Raw genomic sequence first — 26,353 nt, 5'->3', positions numbered from 1 at the left:
CTAATCCCGGCTCTGCCGCTCCTCTGCTGCGTGACCTTGGGCAAGTCACTTAACATATCTGTGCCTCAGTTCTCATCAGTGGGGATTCGATATGGGTTCTCCCTTCTAGTTAGACTGGGATCCCCATGTGGGACCTGAAATATCTTGTATTTTCCCTAACGCTTAGTACAGTGCCTGATACATAGAAAGCGCATAATAAATACCACAATTACAATCATTGCCTTCTGAGAATCGAGTAAAATAAAAACTTAAATCTGTAGAATAGGTTGAATTCTTGGCGGAAGACAGTGGATGAGCAAAAGAGGATATAAATGATTGCCCCTAAATCTTACTCCGATAGAATTTTGTACGTGACCAGTCACCCACATATTCATAAATAATTCACAGCTCACGTGGACGTGCTTCACGTTGTCTTATGACACATGGGAGAAAACTGGGAAACATCTTTGCATTCATTCATTCATTCATTCAATCGTATTTACTGAGCATTTACTGTGTGCAGAGCACCGTACTAAGCGCTTGGAAAGTACAATTCGGCAACAAATAAATAAAATAAAAGTAAATGATGATATTTGTTAAACGTTTACTATGTGCCAAGCGCTGTTCTAAACACTGGGGTAGATACAAGGTAATCAGGCTGACCCCGTGAGGCTCACAGGCTTCAACCCCGTTTTACAGATGAGGGAACTGAGGCACCGGAGAAGTGAAGTGACTTGGCCAAAGTCACACAGCTGACAGGTGGCAGAGCCGGGATTCGAACCCACGACCTCTGACTCCCAAGCACGTGCTCTTTCCACTAGGCCTCGCTGCTTCTCAGAGAGAAGAGAAGGGGAGGTCCCTTATTCCCTTATTGTTGTCTCAAATAGGGACAATCTTTACCCAGCAAGAGACTCACAGTCTAGAAGGGGGGGGGGGGGGGACAGACATCAAAACAAGTAATCAGGCATCAATAGCCTCGATATAAATAAATAGAATTATAGATACATACACGTCATAAATAAAGAAACGGCTTGGTTGCTGTCATAATGCCGTTCCGTCTTCCGCTAGTCTTGGGGATACGGTATGAACTTTTTATTTTGTGGTCTTTGTTAAGCACTTACTACGTGCCAGACACTCTACTGAACCCTGGGGTAGTTACGAGTCAATCAAGTCGGACACAGCCCAGGTGCCACGTCGGGCGGCGTGGCTCGGTGGGGAAGAGCCCGGGCTTGGGAGTCCGAGGTCATGGGTTCGACTCCCGGCTCTGCCCCTTGGCGGCTGTGTGACTGTGGGCACGTCGCTTCACTTCTCTGGGCCTCGGTTACCTCATCTGTAAAATGGGGATTAACTGTGAGCCTCACGTGGGACGACCTATTTACCCTGTATCTCCCCCAGCGCTTAGAACAGTGCTCTGCACACAGTCAGCGCTTGACAAATACCAGCGTTTTAAGTTGGTGGACACGTTCCCCGCCCACAACAAGCTTAATGTAAATTCTTTGAGGATGAGGTTCGTGCCTGTTAATTCCACCGAACCCTCCTAAGCACGCCCGTACGCTTTTCGCTAAATACCGTTAATCGATGGATCATTTTAGATGACAGAATTATTTAGACGTAAACCTGCAAAATGTCGTATTCTTCTGCCCCACTCCCTTCAGCCGGACTTCCTGCTGCCCATCTCGAAGATGGGAACGGGTCTGCTAATTCCGTTGTGCTGAACTCTCCCAAGTGCTTAGTACAGTGCTCTGAACATAGCGAGTGCTCAATAAATACGATCGGCATATAATCCTGCCAGTAAAGACGGTCTCAGTGGGATGTAGAGAAGGGCACATCGGTAACTCACGAAGCCACTTGCCAGACGATACTTGCAAGTCTTCTTCAGTAATGTCAGCGGGAGTATCAGATGGCAGAAGTAAAATCCACGTTCTCCCTTCGTCCCCAGTTTGGGATTCTTTGGTTTCTCCATGATATGATATTGCCAAGGTCTTCCTGTCTCTAGGCTGTCGAAGGAGACTGTGACATTAAGCTGATGAAGGTGAAAGGCACATTTACCGTGCAGTCTGCAAAGTGCGAGTCCTCTCCAGGTAAGGGCTCTTTCTTCTTTTCCCTCGTAGGTTTGTGTGGGTAGGACCGGCCTGAAGAAGGGCAGAAACATGATTTTTTCCAAATTAGATCAATATATCCGTCTCTTTAAAAAAGGGAATAAGGTGAAAGATCTTATCGGTGATCCGTTTTCTTAGGTTGGGAACTTGAAAAGTCCTTTACTTCCAATGAGAGAGACTGGTGGGTACCGTGAAGATACAGTATATATCAGTCAATCGACGGTATTTCTTGAGCGCTTACTATGTTCAGGGCGCTGTACTAAAGGTCCTTTGCTTCAGATGAGAGAAACTGGTGGGTATCGTGAAGATACAGTATATATCAGTCAATCGACGGTATTTCTTGAGCGCTTACTATGTTCAGGGCGCTGTACTAAAGGTCCTTTGCTTCAGATGAGAGAAACTGGTGGGTACCGTGAAGATACAGTATATATCAGTCAATCGACGGTATTTCTTGAGCGCTTACTATGTGCAGGGCACTGTACAAAACGTTCGGGTGAGTAGAACTATCAGACACGTTCCCTGCCCATTATGAGCTTAATAGGTTAACTAAATCGAAATGGTCCTAGCCATGAAGAAACAGTCATTTATATTTGTGAGTAGGGTGCAATTTTTGAGGCTCGTGGCCATTTATTAATGAGTCCTCAGAACCTCCAAGGAAGGATGGGATAATTATTACCGTGATTCCATTTTATGGGAAAAGTGGGAGACGGGATTCGCAGTCTGCTGTAACGTGTGTTTTCACTATGAGTTTTGGTTAGCCTGCCTTTAGGGAATTAGGAATATTTCTCCAACACACTGAACCTGTTTGAGTGCCGTCTGATACAGCTGCAGAAACAGTTGATGAGTTTTCACGACCATCTTGGGTCGGACACCGAGAGCACTGGAGTTAAGCGCTTAATACAGTGCTCCGCGCACAGTAAGCACTCAATAAATACGATCGAATGGGGAAATGAACAGAAAGCAACGGCCGCGTTTTAATAGAACTGAGGATCCTTTCAAAGGCAGCCAGTCGGCTGAAGATTTGAAATAAGAGCTGATAATGTAGAAAGGGAAGATAAAAAAAGTCCCAAACAGGGTGATTAATCAAGCAAGCAATGGCATTTACCGAGCATTTACTGTGTGCAGAGCACTGTATTCATTCATTCATCCAATAGTATTTATTGAGCGCTTACTGTGTGCAGAGCGCTGGACTAAGCGCTTGGAATGGACAGATCGGTAACAGATAGGGACGGTCCCTGCCCATCGACGGGCTTACGGTCTAATCGGGGGAGACGGACGGACAAGAACAATAGCAGTAAATAGAATCGAGGGGATGAACATCTCATTAAAACAACAGCAAATAAATAGAATTGTACTAAGCACTTGAGTATGAAAGCATAGGTAGACAGGATCCCCGCTCTCCACCAGCTTACCCAGCGCTTAGAACAGTGCTCGGCACACAGTAAGCACTCCACAAATACCATCATTATTATCATTACTACGGTCTAGTGAAGGAGAAGGACGCTATAGGTGTAGAACTTATAGGTGGAAGGAAGCAACTGGATATAGACTGTAAGTTTGTTGTGGGCAGGGGTCGTCTCTGTCGCTGTACGGTACTCTCCCAAGGGCTTAGTACAGTGCTCTGCACACAGTAGGCGCTCAATAAATACGACTGAATGAACGAAGATCCATCTATAGGTTGCTGTGGAGTTGGTCCCGGGGCAACTGGCAAAGAAGAAGCGGTGTGGTGCACCTGCCTCAGGTTGAATTCTTTCTAGGCGGGCACTTGATTTTCTCTGGGCCTCCCGTAGCGGCACGGGAGCCGGCTTGCCCCTCGCAGGGGCACGAATCCCAAGGGGCGGCCTCGGCCCTGAGGCGGAGAGAGTGCCCACCCAGTGTTACGGCTCAGGGCCCGAACCGCCGCGGGACAGACGGTCCGCTGGGCACCGGCGGGGTTATGGGCTCTGCGGGCAGTCATCAGGGCGCTGGGAAGGACGCCGAGGCCAAGGGGCTGCTCTCGGGGAGCCGGGGGGAAGGAGGGAATGGAGGAGGCCGGCCTGAGCTCCTGCTGCTCCTGGCTCTTTCAGTCAATCAATTCAGTCATTGCTATTTATTAAGTGCTTGCTGTGTGCAGAGCACTGTACTAAGCACTTGGAAGAGTACAGTACAACCATCAACAGTCCCTCGCCCACAACGAGCTCACAGTCCAGAGGCTGGGAGACAGACTTCAGGGACATACACGTAAGTGCTGTGGGACTGGCCGAGGCAGCGGGAGAGCAAAGGGAGCGGAGGGACGCAGAGGGAGTGGGAGACGAGGAAAAATGGGGCTTAGTCTGGGACGGAGGAGATGTGCCCTCAGTAAGGCTTTGAAGCGGGAGGGAGAGTCATCATCTGGCGGATATGAGGAGGGAGGGCGTTCCAGGCCAGAGGCGGGACGTGGGCAGGCGGTCAGCGTTGATCTCTGATGTTTATTGAGCTCTTCCCATGTGCAGGGCACTGAACTAATAATAATAATAATGGTGGTATTTGTTAAGCGCTTATTATGTGCAAAGCACTGTTCTAAGCGCTGGGGGGATACAGGGTGATCGGATTGTCCCACGTGGGGCTCACAGTTTTAATTCCCATTTTACAGATGAGGTCTCTGAGGCACAGAGAAGCGAAGTGACTCGCCCACAGTCGGACAGCTGCCAAGTGGCAGGGCCGGGAGTCGAACCCATGACCTCTGACTCCGAAGCCCAGGCTCTTTCCACTGAGCCACGCTGCTTCCCAAACTAAGGGTTCGGGAGAGTCCAATATACAACAGGTTCCCTGCCGGCTGCAGGCAGCGGCCTGGGGCCCGGTGGTGACCCGCGACCCGTGCCCGGGTGGAGGGTCAGCCAGAGCAGCCGCTGGCCGGAGCTTGAAATTCCTGATTCTCCCACCCCTTCCTCCCTCCCCTCCGCCTTTCGCACCCAGTCCGAAATTCCTTGCTTCTCCCACCCCTCCGCCTTCCGAACCCGGCCCCCCCCCCCACCTCATGGGGACGTCCGGGCGCCGACAGATGTCTCGATCTCATGGGGACTGTAAGCTCGCTGGGGAATGCAGCGTGGCTCAGTGGAAAGAGCACTGGCTGGGGAGTCAGAGATCATGGGTTCAAATCCCGGCTCCGCCATTTGTCAGCTGCGTGACTCTGGGTAAGTCACTTAACTTCTCTGTGCCTCAGTTACCACCTCATCTGAAAAATGGGGATCAAGACTGTGAGCCCCACATGGGACAACCTGATCACCTTGTATCCTCCCCAGCGCTTAGAACAGGGCCTGGCACGTTGTAAGCGCTTAACAAATTAAAAAAGAACGAGGGGAACATGACAGCTCTCTTGCACTGGACTCTTCCAAACGCACAGTACAGTGCTCGGCACACAGTAAGCTCTCAATAAATACAATTTATTTACTGATTGATTATCAGCCAAGCACCAGTGAATGTCTTTGCTGGCCCCGTGTTCCGCCAAGAGTTCATTTTTACTTTGAGCCCTGTGATAACAAAATCTCAAAAGTCATCATAGTCAATCAATCAATGGTATGTATTGAGCACTTACTGCGCTCAGAGGAGCACTGTGCTAAGGGCATGGGAGAGTACAGGACAAAAGAGTCGATAGACCCGTTCCCCACCCCCGAAAGAGCTTCCAGTCTAGAGGGGGAGACTGGAATGAATATTCGTAAATAATTTACAATATGTAGTTTATAGATTGGTACATAACCGCGGTCAGATTGGCGGAGGGTGAAAACCAAATGCCGAAAGGTCACAGATCCAAGCTTGTAGACGACAGAGAAGGGAGAGGAGGCCAGGAAAAGGGGGCTTAGTCAGGGAAGGCTTCTAACACAGGAGCGGCGCGGTTTAGTTGGAAAGAGCAGAGGCCTGGGAGTCAGAGGATCTGGATTCTAATTCCAATTCTGACAATTACTTGCTGTGTGACCTTGGCCAAGTCACTTTTAACTTCTCTGAGACTCAGTTCTCCTGTTCTCCCTCCTTGAAGGACGGGGACCGTGTCCAACCTAATAAACTTGTATCTTCCCCAGCACTTAGAACAACGTTTGACGAGTAGTAAGAGCTTAACAAATACCGTAAAAAAAGGCAGAGTTAAACGTGACTTAGGTGCTTCAAGCCCGACCCTCACGAGCCATTCTCAGATTCCTGAATTTTCTCAACGGTCTCTGTGTTGAGGCCTGTGTTCTTTCCAACTGAACCGCGCCGCTCCTGTGTTAGAAGCCTTCCCTGACTAAGCCCCCTTTTCCTGGCCTCCTCTCCCTTCTCTGTCGTCTACAAGCTTGGATCTGTGACCTTTCGGCATTTGGTTTTCACCCACCCCCCGCCCGCCCCACAGCAGTTATGTACAAATCTATAAACTACATATTGTAAATTATTTAAGAATATTCATTCCAGTCTCCCCCTCTAGACTGGAAGCTCTTTCGGGGGTGGGGAACGGGTCTACCGACTCTTTTGTCCTGTACTCTCCCAGGCCCTTAGCACAGTGCTCTGAGCGCAGTAAGTGCTCAATACTTTCAGAAATCAGGACATTTTTCTCCTTTCATCTCTTCTCCAATAGACTCGGCCGAGGATGTCCTCAAAGTGTGTCCTGACTGTTCCTTGCTGACCCGTCTGAACGACACCGCGGTGACTCACGCCGTGGAGGCCGCCCTGGCCAAATTCAACTCTGAAAACAACGGCTCCTATTTCCGGCTTCTCGAGATCTCCAGGGCCAAGAAAGTGGTAAGCGTTGAAAGAAGGATCAACCTGGAGGCGGGGAAGGAAGAAGCAGAGCCTTTTTTTCTGGTATCTGTCAATGACTGTGGTATCTAAGTGCTTGCTATCTGCCAGCACTGTAGTAAGCGCTAGGGTAGATACCAGATAGTCAAGTTGAACGCAGTCCCCGTCCCACGTGGCGCTCACGGTCTTAATCCCCGTTTTCCAGATAAGGGAACCGAGTCCCAGAGAAGTGAGGTGACTTGCCCAAGGTCACCCGGCAGGCAAGTGGAGGAGCAGGGATTAGAACCCAGGTCCTTCTGACTCCCAGATCTGTGCTCTATCCACTAGACTAGGCCGTTCTGACTGCGGGGATTCCCTTTCCGGTGGAGAGGGTGGCTCTCAGATGCCCCTCGACAGGACCCGTGGCCGTTCCGATTCCCCTTCTCGTGGGCAAGATGGAATGCTCTCATTTAAGTTACACATTGAAGAACTTCCTCCTAGGTCTAGATAATTCTGTCCTTGTCAGCCCCTTCGGCGAGCGTAGGCGTCATTCAAAATAACTGGTTGTTTTCCTTTACATTGAGGGGAATTCAGGGCAAAGCAGAGCTTCCCCAGTTTGAGTTTGAAAAAGCATCTGCTAACCCTTGTACGGACAGAGCCGAACTCCCCAGTACAAGGAAAGGGGGCTACGGAGCTTGGAAAGGAAAACACTAATGAACTTGGGGAGCACTGTCGTTTTCCGTGTTGGGTGGAAAGAGTCCGAGCCTGGAAGCTGGGATCCCGGCTCCACCGCTTACCTGCTTTATGTCCTTAGGCAAATAATCATAATAATATTGTTGGTGTTTGTTAAGCGCCTACTGTGTGCTGAGCACTGCTCTAAGCGCCGGGGTAGATACAGGATAATCAGGTGGTCCCACGTGAGGCTCACAGTCTTCATCCCCATTTTACAGATGAGCGAACTGAGGTAAAGAGAAGTGAAGTGACTTGCCCAAAGTCACACAGCTGACGGGGGCGGAGCCGGGATTAGAACCCATGACCTCCGACTCCTAGGCCTGTGCCCTTTCCACCGAGCCACGCTGCTTCTCAGTTGACTTCTCTGGGCCTCTGTTTTCTCATCTGTAAAATGGAAATGAAGTATCTTGCCTTCCTCCTCCTTTGAGCCCTATGCGCAACACGGATTGGGTCTGATCTGCTTATGTTCCCAAAGGACAAGAACTGGGTTTAATCCCACCTGTGTATTCTCTTCGAGTATTTAATACGGGGTCTCGCGCACAGAAAGCACTTAGTGAATACTATTACTACTATTATATATATATATATAATAAGTACTTATGTACCGAGCACCGTACTCAGTGCTGGAGCATATATAATAAGTACTTAATAATGAGTGCTTAATACCACAATCATTATTATTTTATAGAAGAGGAATCAGGGGTGGAGATCAGGCTCAAGCCTGACTCAGAGGGTGCAGGGCGACCTCGTAGCGAGAACACTGAACTGAGAGTCAGGAGACCTGAGTTCTGTCATTTGCCTGCGGGGTGACCTTGGGCAAGTCACTTAATCTCTCTGGGCTTCCGTTTCCTCGTCTGTAAACTGAGGTTAAACGGGAGGTAGAAATGAGGATCGTGGGGAGGGAAACTTGTCCGATTCGATAACCTTGTATCTACCCCAGGACGCGTATTTTGCCCCGCTAGACTGGAGGTTCCTTGTGGGCAGGGAACATAGCTCTTTTAGACTGCGAGCCCATCGTGGCTCAGCGGAAAGAGCATGGGCTGTGGAGTCGGAGGTCACGAGTTCGAATCCCAGCTCTGCCACTTGTCAGCTGTGTGACTGTGGGCAAGTCACTTCACTTCTCGGTGCCTCAGTTCCCTATCTGTAAAACGGGGATGAAGACCGTGAGCCCCACGTGGGACAACCTGATTCCCCTGTGTCTACCCCGGCGCTTAGAACAGTGCTCTGCACATAGTAAGCGCTTAACAAATACCAACATTATTATTATTTTGGGTAGGGATTGTCTCTGTTGCCGAATCGCACATCCCAGGTGCTTAGCACAGTGCTCTGCACAAAGTAAGCGCTCAATAAATACGATTGAATGAATGCATGAATCTCCTTTACGTTTCACTCTCTTCAACACTTAATACAGTGTTCTGCACATAGCAAGCTCTCAATAAGTACGACTGATCGACTCATTACTGAGCCCATAGTAAGTGCTTAATAAATGTCGTTATTTAGTAGTGATGACGATGACGGTATCTGTTAAGCGCTACGTGCCGGGCACCGTTCTAAGCGCTGGGGGAGATAGAGGGTGATCAGATCGTCCTACGTGGGGCTCACATTTTTTAATCCCCATTTTTATAGATGAGGTAACTGAGGCACAGAAAATTGAAGTGCCTTGCCCAAGGTCACACAGCAGACAAGTGGCGGAGCCGGGACTGGAACCCACGATCTCTGACTCCCACGCCCGGGCTCCTTCCACTAAGTCACGCTGCTTCTGATATTCCTGTTATTAATGCTGTTCTCTACGCTGAACATTTTATTCATTCATTCATTCATTCAATAGTATTTATTGAGCGCTTACTATGTGCAGAGCACTGGACTAAGCGCTTGGAACGGACAAATCGGTAACAGTAGCTACCGAAGGGTCTCAGCCAAACAACGGCCCCGCTTCTCCTTGCCCCTTCCTTATATTACGCTGTCTCGAGAACACTTACTTTTTGCTCTCTGTCCCTTTCAGAATTTGCCACCGTCCACCGTTGTGGAATTTGCGGTCGGCGCCACTGACTGTGCGGCCAGAGAGGTTTCCGACCCGGCCAAGTGTAACCTGGTGGTAGGGCCAGAGGTAAGTGGATGGGAAGCTTAGGCCCGATTACATCAGCCACTGATCCCTGATATAAGGCAAACGCTGATTTTCCCATGTTTCGCAAATCAATCAGTCAGTCGGAATGATCGAGTGCTAGCCGTGTGCAGAGCCCCGGGTTAAGCGCTTGGGAGCGTACGATACAACAGAGTCGGTAGACACATTACCTGCCCGCAACAGGTGAACAATCTAGAGGGGCGTGCGGCCAGACATTAATATGAATGCGTGCTTTCCATGTGCAGAGCACTGTGTTAAGTGTTTGGGAGAGAATTACAGAGCTGGTAGACACGTTACGTGCCCACAAGGAGTGAACAGTGGAGGAGGGGCAGGCAGACATTAATAGAAATGAATAAATTACGGAAAAGGACGTAAATGCCGCGGGACCGAGGGAGAGGTGAATAAAGGCAACAGAGCGGGGCAACGCAGAAGGGAGTGGATTGTCCAGTGCTCTGCACATAGTAAGCGCTCAATAAATACTATGGAATGAATGAATGAAAAGGAAATGAGGGCTTAGTCGGGAAAGGCCTCAAATCTCCCAAACCCCTGTAGTTCTCGATCAGGTTCTTACTGGGCGCTTGACTTTAACAGAGATGGGCTCCGCCGGTGCCACAGACTTTTACGTCCGCGATAACTTCGGGAAGAAGAGGTCAAAAACGGTGGCTTACTTATCGTTATTATTATTATTATTATTATGGTATCTGTTAAGCGCTTACTATGTGCCGAGCACCGTTTAAGCGCTGAGGTAGATACAAGGTCATCAGGTTGTCCCACGTGGGGCTCACAGTCTTCATCCCCCTTTTACAGATGAGGTCACTGGGGCCCAGAGAAGTGCAGTGGCTTGCCCAAGGTCACACAGCAGGCAAGAGCAGGGATTAGAACCCATAACCTTCTGACTCCCAGGCCTGTGCTCTACCCACTACGCCACGCTGCTTCCCTCCACAGTTTACTTGAGGAAAACGTCAGGAATGTTGGAAAGGGAATCACTGCCCTTCCCAAATATCCCTCTTAGCAGTGCAGAAGACAGACTCCTTGATCAGGGGGTCCACTAAATGGTCTTTTCTTCGTAAACTGATTTCACTAGCGAGACTGAAGTTGTAGTATCTGGGCCAAACCGAGAGGGCAGGTTATTGGCTGCCACATCCCTAAAGCGACGATGTTCTCTGAAGCCAAAGGTGGGACGGGATATGGGACTTCCAGTGGAGGAGGCAGGGCCACAGCCCAAGATTTAGAGGAAGGCAGAGACAGAGCTAGATAGAGAGTTGGGAGAGGAGAGCGAGAGAGACGTGCATGAACAGAGGGAAGGAGACAGGCAGAAAGAAAAAGGGAGAGAAATCGTGATCTAGACAGAAATGCTAAGTTGAACACAATTCAACTCTCCCCCAATTAAATTCAACTCTCCCCCAATTAGACTGTAAATTCTTCCCCGATTAGACCGTCAAAGGGCAGGGACCGTCTCTATCTGTTCCCGATTTGTCCATTCCAAGCGCTTAGTACGGTGCTCTGCACATAGTAAGCGCTCAATAAATACTATCGAACGAACGAATGAATAAATGAACACATGGACAAAGACAGAGGCAGGCAGCGAGAAAAATAGAATACACATAGTCTAAACAGAAAAGCAGTGATGAATACAAGAACAAAGAGATAGAGACGGGCAGAAAGGCAGAGAGAATAATAATAATAGTAATAATGTTGCTATTTGTTAAGCGCTTACTATGTGCAGAGCACTGTTCTAAGCGCTGGGGGAGTTACAGGGTCATCAGGTTGTCCCACGGGAGGCTCGCGGTCTTAATCCCCAGTTTACAGATGAGGGAACTGAGGCCCAGAGAAGTGAAGTGACTCGCCCACGGTCACACAGCTGACAAGTGGCAGATTGGGATTCGAACCCATGACCTCTGACTCCCAAGCCCGGGCTCTTTCCACTGAGCCACACTGCTTCTCTAAACCATGGTCTAGGCAGAAATGCTAAGGTGAACACACGGACGAAGACAGAGGCAGCAGAAAGAAAAAGAGAGAATTCAGAACAGAGACGGAAACGCCGCGCCGAACACAAAAAACAAAGAGATAGGGACAGGCAGAAAGACAAAGAGAGAAAACACGTGGTCTAGACAGAAATGCAAAGCTCGGCATGGGCAGGCAACATATCTAGCAACTCCGTAATATTGTACTCTCCCAAGCGGTTAGTACAATAATAATAATAATAATGTTGGTATTTGTTCATTCGATAGTATTTATTGAGCGCTTACTCTGTGCAGAGCACCGTACTAAGCGCTTGGAACGGACAAGTCGGCGACAGATAGAGACGGTCCCCGCCGTCCGACGGGCTCGCGGTCTGATCGGGGGAGACGGGCGGACGAGGACGATGGCGATGAATAGAGTCGAGGGGAAGGACGTCTCGTAAAAACGGTGGCGACTAAATAGAATCGAGGCGATGTACGTTTCATTAACAGATCTGTCAAGCGCTTGCTATGTGCCGGGCACCGTTCTAAGCGCTGGGGGGGATACAGGGTAATCGACTTGTCCCGCGTGAGGCTCACGGTCTTCATCCCCATTTTACAGATGAGGTAACGGAGGCACCGAGAAGTGAAGTGACTTGCCCAACGTCACCTAGCTGACAGGTGGCGGAGCGGGGATTAGAACCCACGACCCCTGACTCCTAAGCCCGGGCTCTTTCCACTGGGCCAAGCGATCGATAAATGCAGGTGATGGATCGACAGAGGAGTGAGCTCTACAAGGCGGGGCAACAGCCGGATACAAATACAGCGAGCGCACTCACTCCGAAATCTGCGGCTTGGAAAGGCTAAGCAAGGCAGCTAAGCCATAATAATGTTGGTATTCGTTAAGCGCTTACTCTGCGCGGAGCACTGTTCTAAGCGCTGGGGGAGATACAGGGTCGTCGGGGTCGTCCCACGTGGGGCTCACACACTTTTAATCCCCATTTTCCAGATGAGGGGACTGAGGCCCAGAGAAGCGAAGCGACGCGCCCACGGTCCCGCAGCTGACGAGTGGCAGAGCCGGGAGTCGAACTCATGACCCCTGACTCCGAAGCCCGGGCTCTTTCCACCGAGCCACGCTGCTTCCCACCCTTCCGGCGGCTGCGGCGGCTTCTCGGCCTTTCCCAACGTCCCCGGCCCCGGTCCTTTCCCGCTCTGAAGGGCCAGTGCCTCCGCTGCCGCCGTCGCCGCCGGGATCCGTTGCTCGGCTTCCCGCTGGTCCGCCGTCCACGAGACCGTGAGCCCGTCAGAGGGCAGGGACCGTCTCCATCGGTTACCCATTTGTCCATTCCGAGCGCTCAGTCCGGTGCTCTGCGCATGGGGAGCGCTCAATGAATACTACTGAAGGAATGAATGACGGCAGCAGAGAGGAAGGGGAGAGGCCACGCCGCCGCTACGACTTTCCCCGCTGCCGACGCGGTTGGGAAACCACCCCCCGCCACTCCTGCCGGAAGTGGGGCCTTACTGGGTCTCCCCGGCCCAAATGAGGCCCAAATGTTCACTCTCACCCAAATCCAGTCTTCCCATCTCTTTTCCGTAGGCGGCCACCCCCGATTCCAAAAGGAGGCTACTAGAGTCTCTAGGTTGTGGGCTCGCTGTGGGGAGGAAGCTGTACCTACCAGCTCGGTCGTGTTGTACTCCGCAGAGAGGCAGCGTGGCTCGGTGGAAAGAGCCCGGGCTTTGGAGTCAGAGGTCACGGGTTCGGATCCCCGCTCGGCCACTTGTCAGCTTTGTGACGTTGGGCGGGTCGCTTCACTTCTCGCTGCCTCAGTGACCTCATCTGTAAAATGGGGATGAAGAGTGCGAGCCCCACGGGGGACCAGCCGATTCCCCTGTGTCTACCCCGGCGCTTAGAACGGTGCTCGGCACACAGTAAGAGCTTAGCAGATACCAACGTAAAGAGCTTATTCACTCATCCGATCTTTCAACCATATTTATTATGCGCTTACTGTGTGCAAAGCACTGCACCGATCGCTTGGAAGATACGGTATAACGACAGACACGTTCCCCGTCCGTAACGAGCTGAATACAGTGCCCTACGTCGTGACGATGATGGTATCCGTTAAGCACTTGCTATGTGCCAGGCACTGTACTAAGCACTCATTCCCCTGTGTCTACCCCAGCGCTTAGAACAGTGCTCTGCACATAGTAAGCGCTTAACAAATACCAACATCATTATTATTATTATTATTACAAGCAGATCTAGTCAGAAACAGTCCCTGTCCCATTTGCGGCTCACAGTCTCAATCCCCATTTTCCAGATGAGATAGCTGAGGCACAGAGTAGTGAAGTGACTTGCTCAACGTCACACAGCAGGCAAGGTGCCAGAATTAGCACCCATGGCCTTCTGACTCCCGGGCCCGTGGTCCATTCACTACACCGTGCTTTTCGCTCAATAAATACCACTGATGAGGACAGAGGGCACAGGAACGAAGTTTACTGTTAATACTGATTAAAACACTGACCTCTACGCCTGTTTTATGGTTACGGAAAAAGATGCATTAGTTGGGAATCTTATGGGGATTTAGTCTGCAGTCGCTTAGTCTGCCTAAAAAAATATCTCCCCGTAGTAGTATCTGAGATTCGGATCACGTTATACCGCCATTCCAACCTCCCACTCGTCTCATGCCGTCGAGTCGTTTCCGACCCGTAGCGACACCAGGGACGCATCTCTCCCTGAACGCCCCGCTCTCCATCTGCGCTCATTCCGGGAGTGGATCCAGGGAGTTTTCCTGGTAAAAAGACGGAAGCGGTTCACCGTTGCCTCCTTCCGCACGGTAAACTCGAGTCCCCGCCCTCGACTCTCTCCCCCGCCGCTGCTGTCCAGCCTGGTGAGTTTTGGCGTTTAGCGGATGGGCCTTCCGCGCGCTAGCCGCTGGCCGAGCTAGGAATGGAACGGCCAGGCCTCTGCTTGACTCTTCCTCCCGTAGCGGAGACTGGTAGAGGACTGGAAGCTCTCCGGGTGCGACCCTGAGAAGGGAACCCCCCGCTACTTTATTACGCTCTTGCATTATCTCCTTATAGGAGGGATTTCTCTCGTTAAAATGTTACACCACTTGCAGCTCGCCATTTCACTGTTTTCTTTTTAAATTAGAAGACCGCCGGAGAGACGTGCAGCGGGGCTCAGTGGAAAGAGCCCCGGGCTTCGGAGTCGGAGGTCATGAGTTCGACTCCCGGCTCTGCCGCTCGTCAGCTGTGTGACCGTGGGCGAGTCACTTCACTTCTCTGGGCCTCAGTTACCTCGTCTGGAAAATGGGGATTAACTGTGAGCCTCACGTGGGACGACCTGATTGCCCTGTAACTACCCCAGTGCTTAGAACGGTGCTCTGCACATAGTAAGCGCTTAACAGATACCAACATTATTATTATCATTAAACAATTTAAACCGCCCAGCAGGGAACGTTCACAGACGTGTTAGTACCTCAGTCTAGCTGGGTCTGAGATTCAGGTTGCCTTCTGTCGAGGAATGTAATCTGTTCTCTTATCTCTACCCTCTTTCCCCTAGCAATCGGGTTTCTGCAAGGCCTCGCTGTTCTACCGAGTCGGAGGTGGTGAAGAAGTCCAAGTTGGCTGTGTAGTTTTTGATCCTCAGGTATTACCTCTCTGAATATCTTCAATCACATTAGCAGAACATGTAGAATAGCCGAGAAAATAGTCACCCTACCCACCCAGGGTGAGCGACAATTTTTCCAGGTAAAAAAAAAAAAAAAAAATGGTGATTATAGTACTTGATCCCACGGGAAATAATAATAGTAATAATGATAATTGTGGTATTTGTTAAGGGCTTACTACATTCAAGGAGCTGTGCTAAGTGCCGAGGTGGATACAAGCAAATTAGGTGGACGTAATCCCCGTCCAATGTGGGGCTCACAGTCTTAATCCCCGTTTTACAGATGAGGTAACTGAGGCACAGAGAAGTTAAGTGAGTTGTCAAAGGCCACACAGCGGACAGGTGACGGAGGTGGGATTAGAACCCATGACCTCCTGATTACCAGCCCCGTGGTCCTACCAGAAAGCTTATAGAATTTTGGTGCCTACATACATAGAAATTTGTTTAGAACACTCTATGAATCCTCATTAGTATTTATTTCTCTCTCTCATGTCGGGACCTTTCTAATTACTCAGTGCGGGCCATCGGTGGCCTTTGCGATTAGACCTGGGTCTTCAAAGCAGAGTTCTCTAGGTTGGCTATATGTGGCCTCTTGATAAATTGAAGGGATCTGCTTTATTTGAAATAATTCAAATAGCAATGAATATTCATTTCCTTTTTCAAATATGTGAGAGCTCCTATTTACCTAGATACCATCCACTCACTATTAATTTGAAAATGGGCCGCTGCAAAAATGGGGCAGCGATCGTCATCATTATAATAATAACGGTGGCATTTTAAAAATGGTATTTGTTAAGGGTTCAGTACGTGCCAAGCACTGTACTGAGCTCGGGGATAGATGGTATTTTAAAAATGGTATTTATTAAGCGCTTACTACGTGCCAAGCACTGTACTGAGCTCTGGGATAGATGGTATTTTAAAAAAGGTATTTATTAAGTGCTTACTACGTGCCAAGCACTGTACTGAGCTCTGGGATAGATACAGGATAATCAGGTTGGACACCCTGCTTGTCCCACACGGGGCTCACAGTTTTAATCCCCATTTTACAGATGAGGTAATTGAGGCCCAGAGTAGTAAAGTGATTTGCCCCAGGTCACACAGTAAACGTGGCGGAGCCGGGATTAGAACCCCGGTCCCTCTGAATCCCGATCCCCCGCTCTGTCCACTAGACCGTGCTGATAAGCCCGTATCTACCCCGGCGCTTAGAACGGTACCCGGCACAGAGTAAGCGCTTATCCAATAGCACTAAAAAACAAAAAAAAAGGACTGAAGTGCTACACTATTTCCTCCTTCTGGTGATCCGGTCAGCACCGATGGTGTCTTCGGCTGCCGAGCAATAAGACCGAAACAAACCGGGGGAATGTTTTCGTCTTTCAGCCCGCGGTTCCCCAGCCAGACGGGGCTAATGTCGGAGGAGCCACCGTCCCTCCAGTCGCAACTCCTGGCGGGGCAGGTCCCGACGCGGCCAGGCCACCGGGACCGCTGGTCACCCACTTGCAGCACCACGACCTGAAGCATTCCTTCCGCGGGCCTCACGGGCCCCATCTGGCCAGTTCAATGGAATCCCCCTCCGGCGAACAACACCAACCTCAGTCAGGACCCCAGGGATCGGCCCCTAAACTTCCCGTCTGCCCGGGAAGGCTTAGGCACTTCAAGGTCTGAGGGGGTCTTCTGCCGCCGTGCTCCTGGCAACGGAAGGATTAACTTAGAGACCCAGCTTTCTTCCATATCTGTTAGGGAAAGGCTGAAGGAAAGAGAGACCCGGAGGAGAGAGGGAGCACGATTTTCATTTCTCAAAAATTTGGGGGGTGGGATGGAGGGCAGTAGCAAGGCCTAGGGATGATGATGACGGTATTTGTTAAGCGCTTACTGTGTGCCAAGCACTGTCCTGAAAAGGTCCGGGAGTCACGAAGACTACTCCCAGCTCCGTCACCTGCCTGCTGCGGGACCTCGAGCAGTCATTTGACTTCTCTGGGCCTCAGTTCCCTCTGTAGAATGGGGATTAAATTCTCCTCCCTGCTATTTAGACCGTGAGCCACGCTCTGCGCCCAGGAAGCGATTGGCCAGGTGTGACCTGATTGCCTTGTGTCCTCCCCAGCACTTAGTGGAGAGCTTAGCACGGATTAAGTGCTTAACAGAGACCACAAGTATTATTATTAATTTCAAAGCAAAAATACCTTTTCTCCGCTACACGGCATACAGACGAGGCTCACGTCGTCCTCAAATCCAAGAGGGCAGAGGGAAGACCCCAAGTGGATCAAGAGACGTTGAGTAATTCAGACTTTTACTTGATTCCAAGCCTGTGATCTACGCTTAGGACTAAAAGTAGTGTTTGCTAAAGACCATACTGTGCACCAGAGAAGAAATGAGTTAGGTCACACTCAGTTCCAGTCCCACTCGAGGCTCACAGTCTGAGATGGAGGGAAAAATCATCCTCGTTTTGTAGACGAGAAACTGGGGCTTCGGGAAATTAAATGACTGGCTCAAGGTCACACGCACGCACGCCAACTGGTAGAACGGTGATTAGAACCCAGGTCCCCTAGACTCTCAGGCCTATACTCTTTCCACTGGGCTACGCTGCCTTCCGCCTCTCTGTTGAACTCTTAACCTCATTAGGGGAAGGAATTAGAATTGCATTACCGCCTAATGTGAGACTCCCTAATTAGAAATCCTCCTTAAGAATCTTAATTAAAAACTACTTCATAAAGGACTGACGGTCATCATTACGGCTGCGTACTTTCTCTCGGCTCCTCTCTGCAGGACGCTACATCGAGAACCCAGGGGTTCCTTTCTTGAAAAACCTTGTAACACAAGGAAGACCAGAGTAAAAGTTCTCAAGCACCAAGTCCTCGAGCACAGGGGGAATGCACGGCTTGGCCTGCGTCCCCCTCCCCATCAGACCCATGAGCAGACCCACCCCCCCCCCCCGATGAAGATTTTTCTTTATCCCACCTTCGCCCACCCACTGCCGCTGCATGTTTCCGTCCAGTCTCGGCCCCCCCCCCAGGGCTACAGGGTCGGGGAGGAAGAAAATGGAGTGTAAAGGCCCCTTCTCAGATGCTCTCCCCATCCTGGTTCCGTCTCTTCAGGCTCTGTGACTTAATAGCAGTGATAATTATGATAATAATAGTAATAACAATAAGCAGCGTGGCCCGGTGGAAAGAGCCGGGCTTGGGAGTTAGAGGTCATGGGTTCGAATCCTGGATCGGCCACGTGTCGGCTGTGTGACTGTGGGCAAGTCACTTCACTTCTCTGTGCCTCAGTGACCTCATCTGTAAAATGATAATAATAATAATAATGTTGGTATTTGTTAAGCGCTTACTATGTGCCGAGCACTGTTCTAAGCGCTGGGGTAGACACAGGGGAATCTGGTTGTCCCACGTGGGGCTCACAGTCTTCATCCCCATTTTACAGATGAGGGAACTGAGGCACCGAGAAGTGAAGTGACTTGCCCAAAGTCACACAGCTGACAGGTGGCCGAGCTGGGATTTGAACCCGTGACCTCTGACTCCAAAGCCCGTGCTCTTTCCACTGAGCCACGCTGCTTCTCAAAAAGACGTGTAATAATAATAATAATAATACTGTTGGTATTTGTTAAGCGCTTACTATGTGCCAAGCACTGTTCTAAGCGCTGGGGTAGACACAGGGGAATCAGGTTGTCCCACGTGGGGCTCACAGTCTTCATCCCCATTTTACAGATGAGGGAACTGAGGCACCGAGAAGTTAAGTGACTTGCCCAAAGTCACACAGCTGGCAAGTGGCAGAGCCGGGGTTCGAACCCATAACCTCTGACTCCAAAGCCCGTGCTCTTTCCAGTGAGCCTATGAGCCTCACGTGGGACAACCTGATTACGCTGTATCTATCCCAGCGCTTAGAACAGTGCTCTGCACAGAGTAAGTGCTATAAGTGCTCAACAGATACCGACATTATTATTAGTATTATTATTATTGTGGTATTTGTTAAGCACTTACTATGTGCCAGGCATAGGAAAGCCTGAAATAGTAATTAATAATAATTATTATTATTACTATTCTCATTATGGTACTTGGTAAGCACTTACTATGTGCCAAATACTTCTCTAAGCACTGGGGTAGATACAAGCTGATCGGGTTGGACACTGTCCTTGTTCCATGTGGGGCTCACACTCTTAAAAACCCATTTGTCCTTTCCTCTCCATCGAAACTGCTGCCATGTTAATAGGATTCATTCAATAGTATTTACTGAGCGCTTACCGTATGCAGAGCACTGTACTAAGCGCTCGGAATGGACAAATCGGCAACAGATAGAGACGGTCCCTGCCCTTTGACGGGCTCACGGTCTGATCGGGGGAGACGGACGGACGAGGACAATGGCAATAAATAGATTGGAGGGGAAGAACATCTCATTAAAACAACGGCAGATAAAGAGAATCGAGGCGATGTCCATCTCATTAACAAAATAAATAGGGTGATGAAGATATAGACAGTCGAGCGGACGAGTACGGTGCTGAGGGGGCCGGACGGGAGAGGGGGAGGAGGGGAGGGAAAGGGGGGAGAAGAGGGTTTAGCTGCGGAGAGGTGAAGCGGGGGTAGAGGGAGCAGAGGGAAAAAGGGGGGAGTTCAGTCTGGGAAGGCCTCTTGGAGGAGGTGAGCTTTGGTTATTGTTGTATTGTACTCTCCCAAGCATTTAGTACAGTGTTCTTCACATACTAAGTGTTCAACAAATACAATTTAATGAATGAATGAAAGGTAACCGAGGCACAGGGAAATGCAGTGACTTACCCATGGTCATAGAGAAGCAGCGTGGCTTAGTGGAAAGAGCACGGGCCTGGGAGTCAGAGGATGTGGGTTCTAATCCCGGCTCCGCCACTCGTCTGCTGTGTGATCTTGGGCAAGCCGCTTAACTTCTCTGTACCTCAGTTATCTCATCTGTAAAAGGGGGGTGAAGACTCTGAGCCCCACATGGGACAACCTGATTACACTGTATCTACCCCAGTGCTTAAAACAGTGCTTGGTGGTAAGTGCTTAACAAATACCATCATTTTTATGAATTATTATTAAGTGGAGGAGACGGGATTAGAAGGTGACACACGGCCCTGATCCCAGGCCCGTGCTCTATGAACTATGTTCATGTGGCAGAGAAGGGGTCTGGTCAGGGGGAAGGAAGCCGCTGAGAGAAGAGCCGTGGCCAGAATGAGCGACGCTTTCGGTCCCCGCTCCATCGGTACGCGAAGTAACCCCGAAGGAGAGATGATGTCCTTGCCCTTGGCCGTGGTCCAATTAGCCCATAACCTGGCCTGGACCAGCTCTAGCCGGGGCTGCAGGCCTGTTTCCCCCACCTCCTCACCCAAAAGTTGCCCTCTCTGCCCCTTAGCCTCCACCCAGCACTCAACTGGACTCACTGGGAGAATAGAAGCAATTCCTGGAGTACCTGCAGCTTCCACCCAGAGGGATTTTTTCATCAGTCAATCAAGCAAACAAGTCATCAATCAGAGGTATTCATCGAGGGCTTACTGTGTGCAGAACACTACAACTAACGCTTGGGAGGGAACGCTATAATAGAGTCGGTAGCCCGTCCTCCAGGAGCTTTCGGTCTAGTGAATTTTGTGCGCATCTCCTCGCTTGCTCCAGGTCCTTTGTGTTCCCCTCCTAGATCGAAGCAGCGTGGCTCAGTGGAAAGAGCCCGGGCTTGGGAGTCAGAAGTCATGGGTTCGACTCTCGGCTCTGCCACTTGGCAGCTGTGTGACTGTGGGCGAGTCACTTCACTTCTCTGGGCCTCAGTTACCTCATCTGTAAAATGGGAATTAAGACCGTGAGCCTCACGTGGGACGACCCGATTACCCTGTATCTACCCCAGGGCTTAGAACAGTGCTCGGCACACAGTAAGCGCTTAACAAATACCAACGTTATTATTATCATCAAAGAGAGATCTGTAAATCTGGCCCAGTCATGGAACTCAGCAAGGGAGTGAAGCCGGGATGAGCACTTCCAAACGATTCATACCAGAATGCCCATTCTGCCCCTCATTCTTGTTGTTGCTGTTATTATTATTGTGGCATTTGTTATTTATAATAATGGTATTTGTTAAGCACTTACTATGTGCCAAGCAATGTTCTCAGCTCTGGGGCAGATCCAAGCTAATCAGGTTGACCCATTTGGGGCTCACCGTCTTCACCCCCATTTTGCAGATGAGGTAACTGAGGTACAGAGAAGTTAAGCAGCTTGCCCAAGGTCACACAGCAGACAAGTGGCGGAGCTGGGCTTAGAACCCACATCCTCTGATTCCCAAGCTCATGCTCGGGCCTCTAAGCCACGCTGCTTCTATTACATGTCAAGTGCTCTTCTTTCTAGGGCTAGGGTAGGTAAAATTTCATCAGGATGGATATAGTCGTGGCCCCACGTGGGGCTCACAGTCTAAGTAGGAGGGAGAACAAGATTGACTCCCCATTTTACGGATGATGAAACCGAGACGCAGAGAAGCTAAGTGACTTGCCCAAGATCGCACAGCAGGGAACTGGCACGGTTTGACCGGAACTCTGAGCCCATCAGTGGGCAGGGATTGTCTCTATCTGTTGCCGAATTGTCCCTTCCAAGCGCTTAATACAGTGCTCTGCACATAGTAAGCGCTCAATAAATACTACTGAATGAATGAACTAAGGTCCAACCTGTTCTGGCTTTACCTCCACCTCTGCTCAGGACATGCCTAGTAGAAGTATGGAGAAGCTGTGTGGCCTAGTGGTTAGAGCATGGGCCTGAGAGTCAGAAGGACCTGCATTCTAATAATAATAATAACAGCAATAATAATAATAATCATGGCATTTGTTAAGCACCTTCTATGTGCCAGGTGCCCTACTAAATTCTAATCTCAACTCCACTTCTTGTCTGCTGTGTGACCTTGGCAAGTCACTTAACGTCTCTGGGCCTCAATTCCCTTATCTGTAAAATGGGAATTAAAACTGTAAGCCCTGAGCGAGATGGGGATCGTGTCCAACCTGATTAGCTTGTATTTACTCCAGTGCTTACTACAGTGCCTGGCACATAGTAAGTGCTTAACAAGTACAGTTTAAAAAAAGATAATATTCAGGATTCCTGGAGAGACAGAGAGATTCCAATCCAACAGCACATGTCTGTTCTGAAGCCGTTGGGGGGCTAGTACGGTCTGGAACCTTGTAGCCACTTCGGAGTAGGCAAGACCCCAGCTGGCCTTTATGGAGTGATTCATCCACCAGGTTCCCGAGACTCCCCGTGTATTAAGTGAATCCAGACAGATCCAATTTCCAGAAACTGGAGGCCACAACCTACTATGGGACCTTGAGCCAATTATTTCAATAGGAAAAATGAAATAAGGCTGAATGCAAAATAGTCAGCCTAAGGCCAGAAAATAAATCATTGACACATAGGATGGGGAAAACTTTCTAAACACAAATTCTACAGAAGTAGCCCCGGCAGGCATAATTGCCTGTAAATGAGCGATGCATTCTTGTTCTTTAAAAATGCTAAAATGATATCATCAAGTTCATTCATTCATTCAATAGTATTTATTGTGCGCTTACTACGTGCAGAGCACTGCACTAAGCACTTGGAATGAACAAGTCGGTGACAGATAGAGACGGTCCCTGCCGTTTGACGGGCTCACGGTCTAATCGGGGGAGACGGACAGACGAGAACGATGGCGATAAATAGAGTCGAGGGGAAGAACATCTCGTAAAAACAATGGCAAATAAATAGAATCGAGGCGATGTACATTTCATTAACAAAATAAATAGGGTGATGAAAATAAATACAGTTGAGCGGACGAGTACAGTGCTGAGGGGGTGGGAAGGGAGAGGGAGAGGAGCAGAGGGAAATGGGGGGAAAAGAGGGTTAAGCTGCGGAGAGGTGAGGGGGGGTGGTAGAGGGAGAAGGGGAGCTCAGTCCGGGAAGGCCTCTCGGAGGAGGTGAGTTTTAAGTAGGGTTTCGAAGAGGGGAAGAGAATCAGTTTGGCGGAGGTGAGGAGGGAGGGCGTTCCGGGACCGTGGGAGGAGGTGGGCCGGGGGTCGACGGCGGGATAGGCGAGACCGAGGGACAGAGAGGAGGTGGGCGGCAGAGGAGCGGAGCGTGCAGGGTGGGCGGTGGAAAGAGAGAAGGGAGGAGAGGTAGGAGGGGGCAAGGGGATGGACAGCCTCGAAGCCTAGAGTGAGGAGTTTCTGTTTGGAGCGGAGGTCGACAGGCAACCACTGGAGTTGTTTAAGAAGGGGAGTGACAGGCCCGGATCGTTTCTTCGGGAAGATGAGCCGGGCAGCGGAGTGAAGAATAGACCGGAGCGGGGCGAGAGAGGAGGAAGGGAGATCGGAGAGAAGGCCGACACAGTAGTCTAGCCGGGATATGACGAGAGCCCGTAGCGGTAAGGTAGCCGTCTGGGTGGAGAGGAAAGGGCGGATCTTGGCGATATCGTAGAGGTGAAACCGGCAGGTCTCGGTAACGGATAGGATGCGTGGGGTGAACGAGAGAGACGAGTCAAGGACGACACCGAGATCGCGGGCCCGAGAGACGGGAAGGATGGTCGTGCCCTCCACGGTGATAGGGAAGTCTGGGAGAGGACCGGGTTTGGGAGGGAAGATGAGGAGCTCGGTCTCGCTCACGTTGAGTTTTAGGTGGCGGGCCGACATCCAGGTGGAGACGTCCCGGAGGCGGGAGGAGATGCGAGCTTGAAGGGAGGGGGAGAGGACAGGGGCAGAGATGTAGATCAAGTTGGTTATTGCCTATTAGTTGTGTTCTTAAAGGACCCTGTGTCATGGGAAAATTGCATCATAGTAACCACTGATTCGGTGGGAATTTAGAGCTTAAGAGGTAGAGCGTTGAAAGGTTCCACCTTGTTTGACATTATTTGATTTAAAAAATGCTTATAATTTTAATGTGGATCCACCTCCATTAGAATGCTTTACACCCTTGCTATTCTTTTATAGTTTGTGGAATTTAATACGGAAAAGCCGCTCACACACCAAATTCAGTAAAGTGATGATAATAATTGTGGTGGCCAGGAAATGTGTCTGTTCATTATTATATTGTCCTCTCCCAAGTGTTTAAGACAGTGCTCTGCACACAGTAAGCGCTCGATAAATACGTCCAAATGAATGAATGAATGAATGCCAGCATTAGGCAATGGGATAGATCTAATGTAATCAGATCATACACAATTCCTGTCCCACATGGAACTCACCATCTAAGGGAGAGGGAGATGTTGGTTTTAATCCTCATTTTACAGATGAGGAGACTGAGGTACGGAGAAGTTCAATGACTTGTCCAGTCACACAGCAAACGGACCGGCAGAGAGGCAGGATTAGAACCCAGCTCTCCTGACTCCTTGCACTAGGCCACCCTGCTGCTCAGGACAGTAAGGATGAGATTGAAGTTGGGTTGTGAGTTAAATTCACACCTTGGCTGACACCACCCAGCTGTCTCTTCCTATATTTAATCTACTTATGCTCTAAGCTTTCCATCATGATATATTCAAAAAGTGTAATGAAAACACAAGCTTCTGCACATTGGTTATGTCATGGAATGGATTCATATGAGTATATCACTTAAAGATCCAGGGAGTATTTCTTCTATTTGAACTATTCATTCAGTCCTTATTGGATTCATTTCTGGTCTCTGCACATCAAGGGACTTAAAGAGCAGCTCAGGTGGGTCCAGAGAGGAAATACCAAATGTAATTGAAATGCCGGAAAATAGGAATTCTGATGACAGGTTAACGGACCTGAGGTTCTTTTTAGATTTAGAATATTCTCGTTTCGTTTTATATTATGCAATTATTCCCTTAAGAGAAGTTAACTTAAAAGCATTATCTCTTCTGTCTTCTTTTCCAGTATGTTATTGCTTTCTTCATTACCTCATACCCATTCTCTCTCATACCTCTAAAAATTTCCCATTCTGCCCTTCACCATAAAAAGTCTGGTGAAGAGAAGACTCAATAAGAGATAAGGTTCACGGCACTGTCCTTTTTTAAAGAGTGAAGAAGACGAGGGAGGCAGCGGCGTATAGTGGACAAAGCCCAGGGCAGGGTGTCAGGACACCTGGGTCCTTGCCTTGGCTCTGCCACTTCCTCCGCCTCTTCCTCCCTCTTACGACGGGAGTCCCACGTGGGCCGGGGACTGTGTCCAATCTGCTTGTCTTGTGACGAACCCAGTGCCTGGCACATAGTATGCGCTTGATAAACACCATTGTATGCAGGGGGAAAGAAATGCTTAACTTGCAGTAAGCTTAGTTAGCCCAAACGAAGAACTTCCTGAATGTCGGAAGGATTAAAACCTGAAATGGTGTGCCGAAGAAAGTGTGGGACTTCAGTTCCTGGGAAACTTTCAAAACAGGATTGGGAATTGGTTGCTTTCGGGCAGGATTGGGAATTGGTTGTTTTCGGAGGATGTGGTGTGACCCTAATTGTGGGCAGGGAATGTGTCTGTTATACTGTTCTACTGTACTCTCCCAAAGACTTAGTACAGTGTTGTCCACACAGCAAGCGTTTAATAAACACGATTGACTTCTAGGTCTTCCTCTCCCCTTCAGTCCTCTCTGCTCCCTCCGGCTCGATCGACCCTCTCACATCCACTCCTGGTCATGGTGTGCTTCCTCCAACTTCACTAGATCGGCCCGGCCTGGTTAAAGGGCTTCACTGGTTGAAGATGGTGGAGACCCCTCTGACTTCTTTTAAGGAAGACTCCTTGTAGACCTTTCATCGAAAGCTGGGAAATCCCCAGTAAGAGGCACGAGGACAGAAACAGAAAGCAGAGCGCGAACAGAAACCGAACGTAAGGCATTTGAGTCATAGTAATAAAGCGGTCATTTTCTGCGCCCAACACAATCTGCGTTGCCTTTCGGGAACAGAATTACAGTAACACGTTCCGCGTGTCAAACAGCTAACGTGAATTCGTTACGTATTTACTTGAGCAAAAATAATGGGCAAAAATGATACAGCAGTGGATAAGCAGACGTTGCCAAGGTGCATCAAAGAATGAAACTTGATAATACCGGGAGAATGGAAATGACACAAATACGTCCTGCACTGAGAAAAATCTTATTATTTCTGTAATGGATAAATTTGCTTTATATTAGTTTGACACAGCAATAGAAATACTGGAACTAAAAGAAGAAGCATG

General features: G+C 49.6%; 1 protein-coding gene across 2 annotated transcripts in view; it reads left to right on the top strand.

The window, feature by feature from the left end:
- Window positions 1-26,112, top strand: part of AHSG (alpha 2-HS glycoprotein) — a 35,392-nt gene extending 9,280 nt beyond the window's left edge. Inside the window, exons 3-7 of one of the 2 annotated variants that reach the window (XM_029069250.2) lie at window positions 1,976-2,060; window positions 6,640-6,803; window positions 9,514-9,618; window positions 15,136-15,222; window positions 25,745-26,112. In XM_029069250.2, coding sequence (XP_028925083.1) covers window positions 1,976-2,060; window positions 6,640-6,803; window positions 9,514-9,618; window positions 15,136-15,222; window positions 25,745-25,924 — 621 coding nt within the window. In that variant the 3' untranslated portion in view covers window positions 25,925-26,112. Of the gene's footprint in view, window positions 1-1,975; window positions 2,061-6,639; window positions 6,804-9,513; window positions 9,619-15,135; window positions 15,223-16,617; window positions 16,970-25,744 lie in introns of those variants that run through there. The other variant, XM_007667385.3, reaches the window with a different exon arrangement.
- Window positions 26,113-26,353: the final 241 nt, after the last annotated feature.

This window comes from Ornithorhynchus anatinus, chromosome 1, assembly GCF_004115215.2.
Source record: "Ornithorhynchus anatinus isolate Pmale09 chromosome 1, mOrnAna1.pri.v4, whole genome shotgun sequence".
Taxonomy (NCBI): Eukaryota; Metazoa; Chordata; class Mammalia; order Monotremata; family Ornithorhynchidae; genus Ornithorhynchus; species Ornithorhynchus anatinus.
The sequence above is the reverse complement of the archived record's forward strand: the minus strand, read 5'-3'. Positions and strand labels throughout refer to the sequence as shown.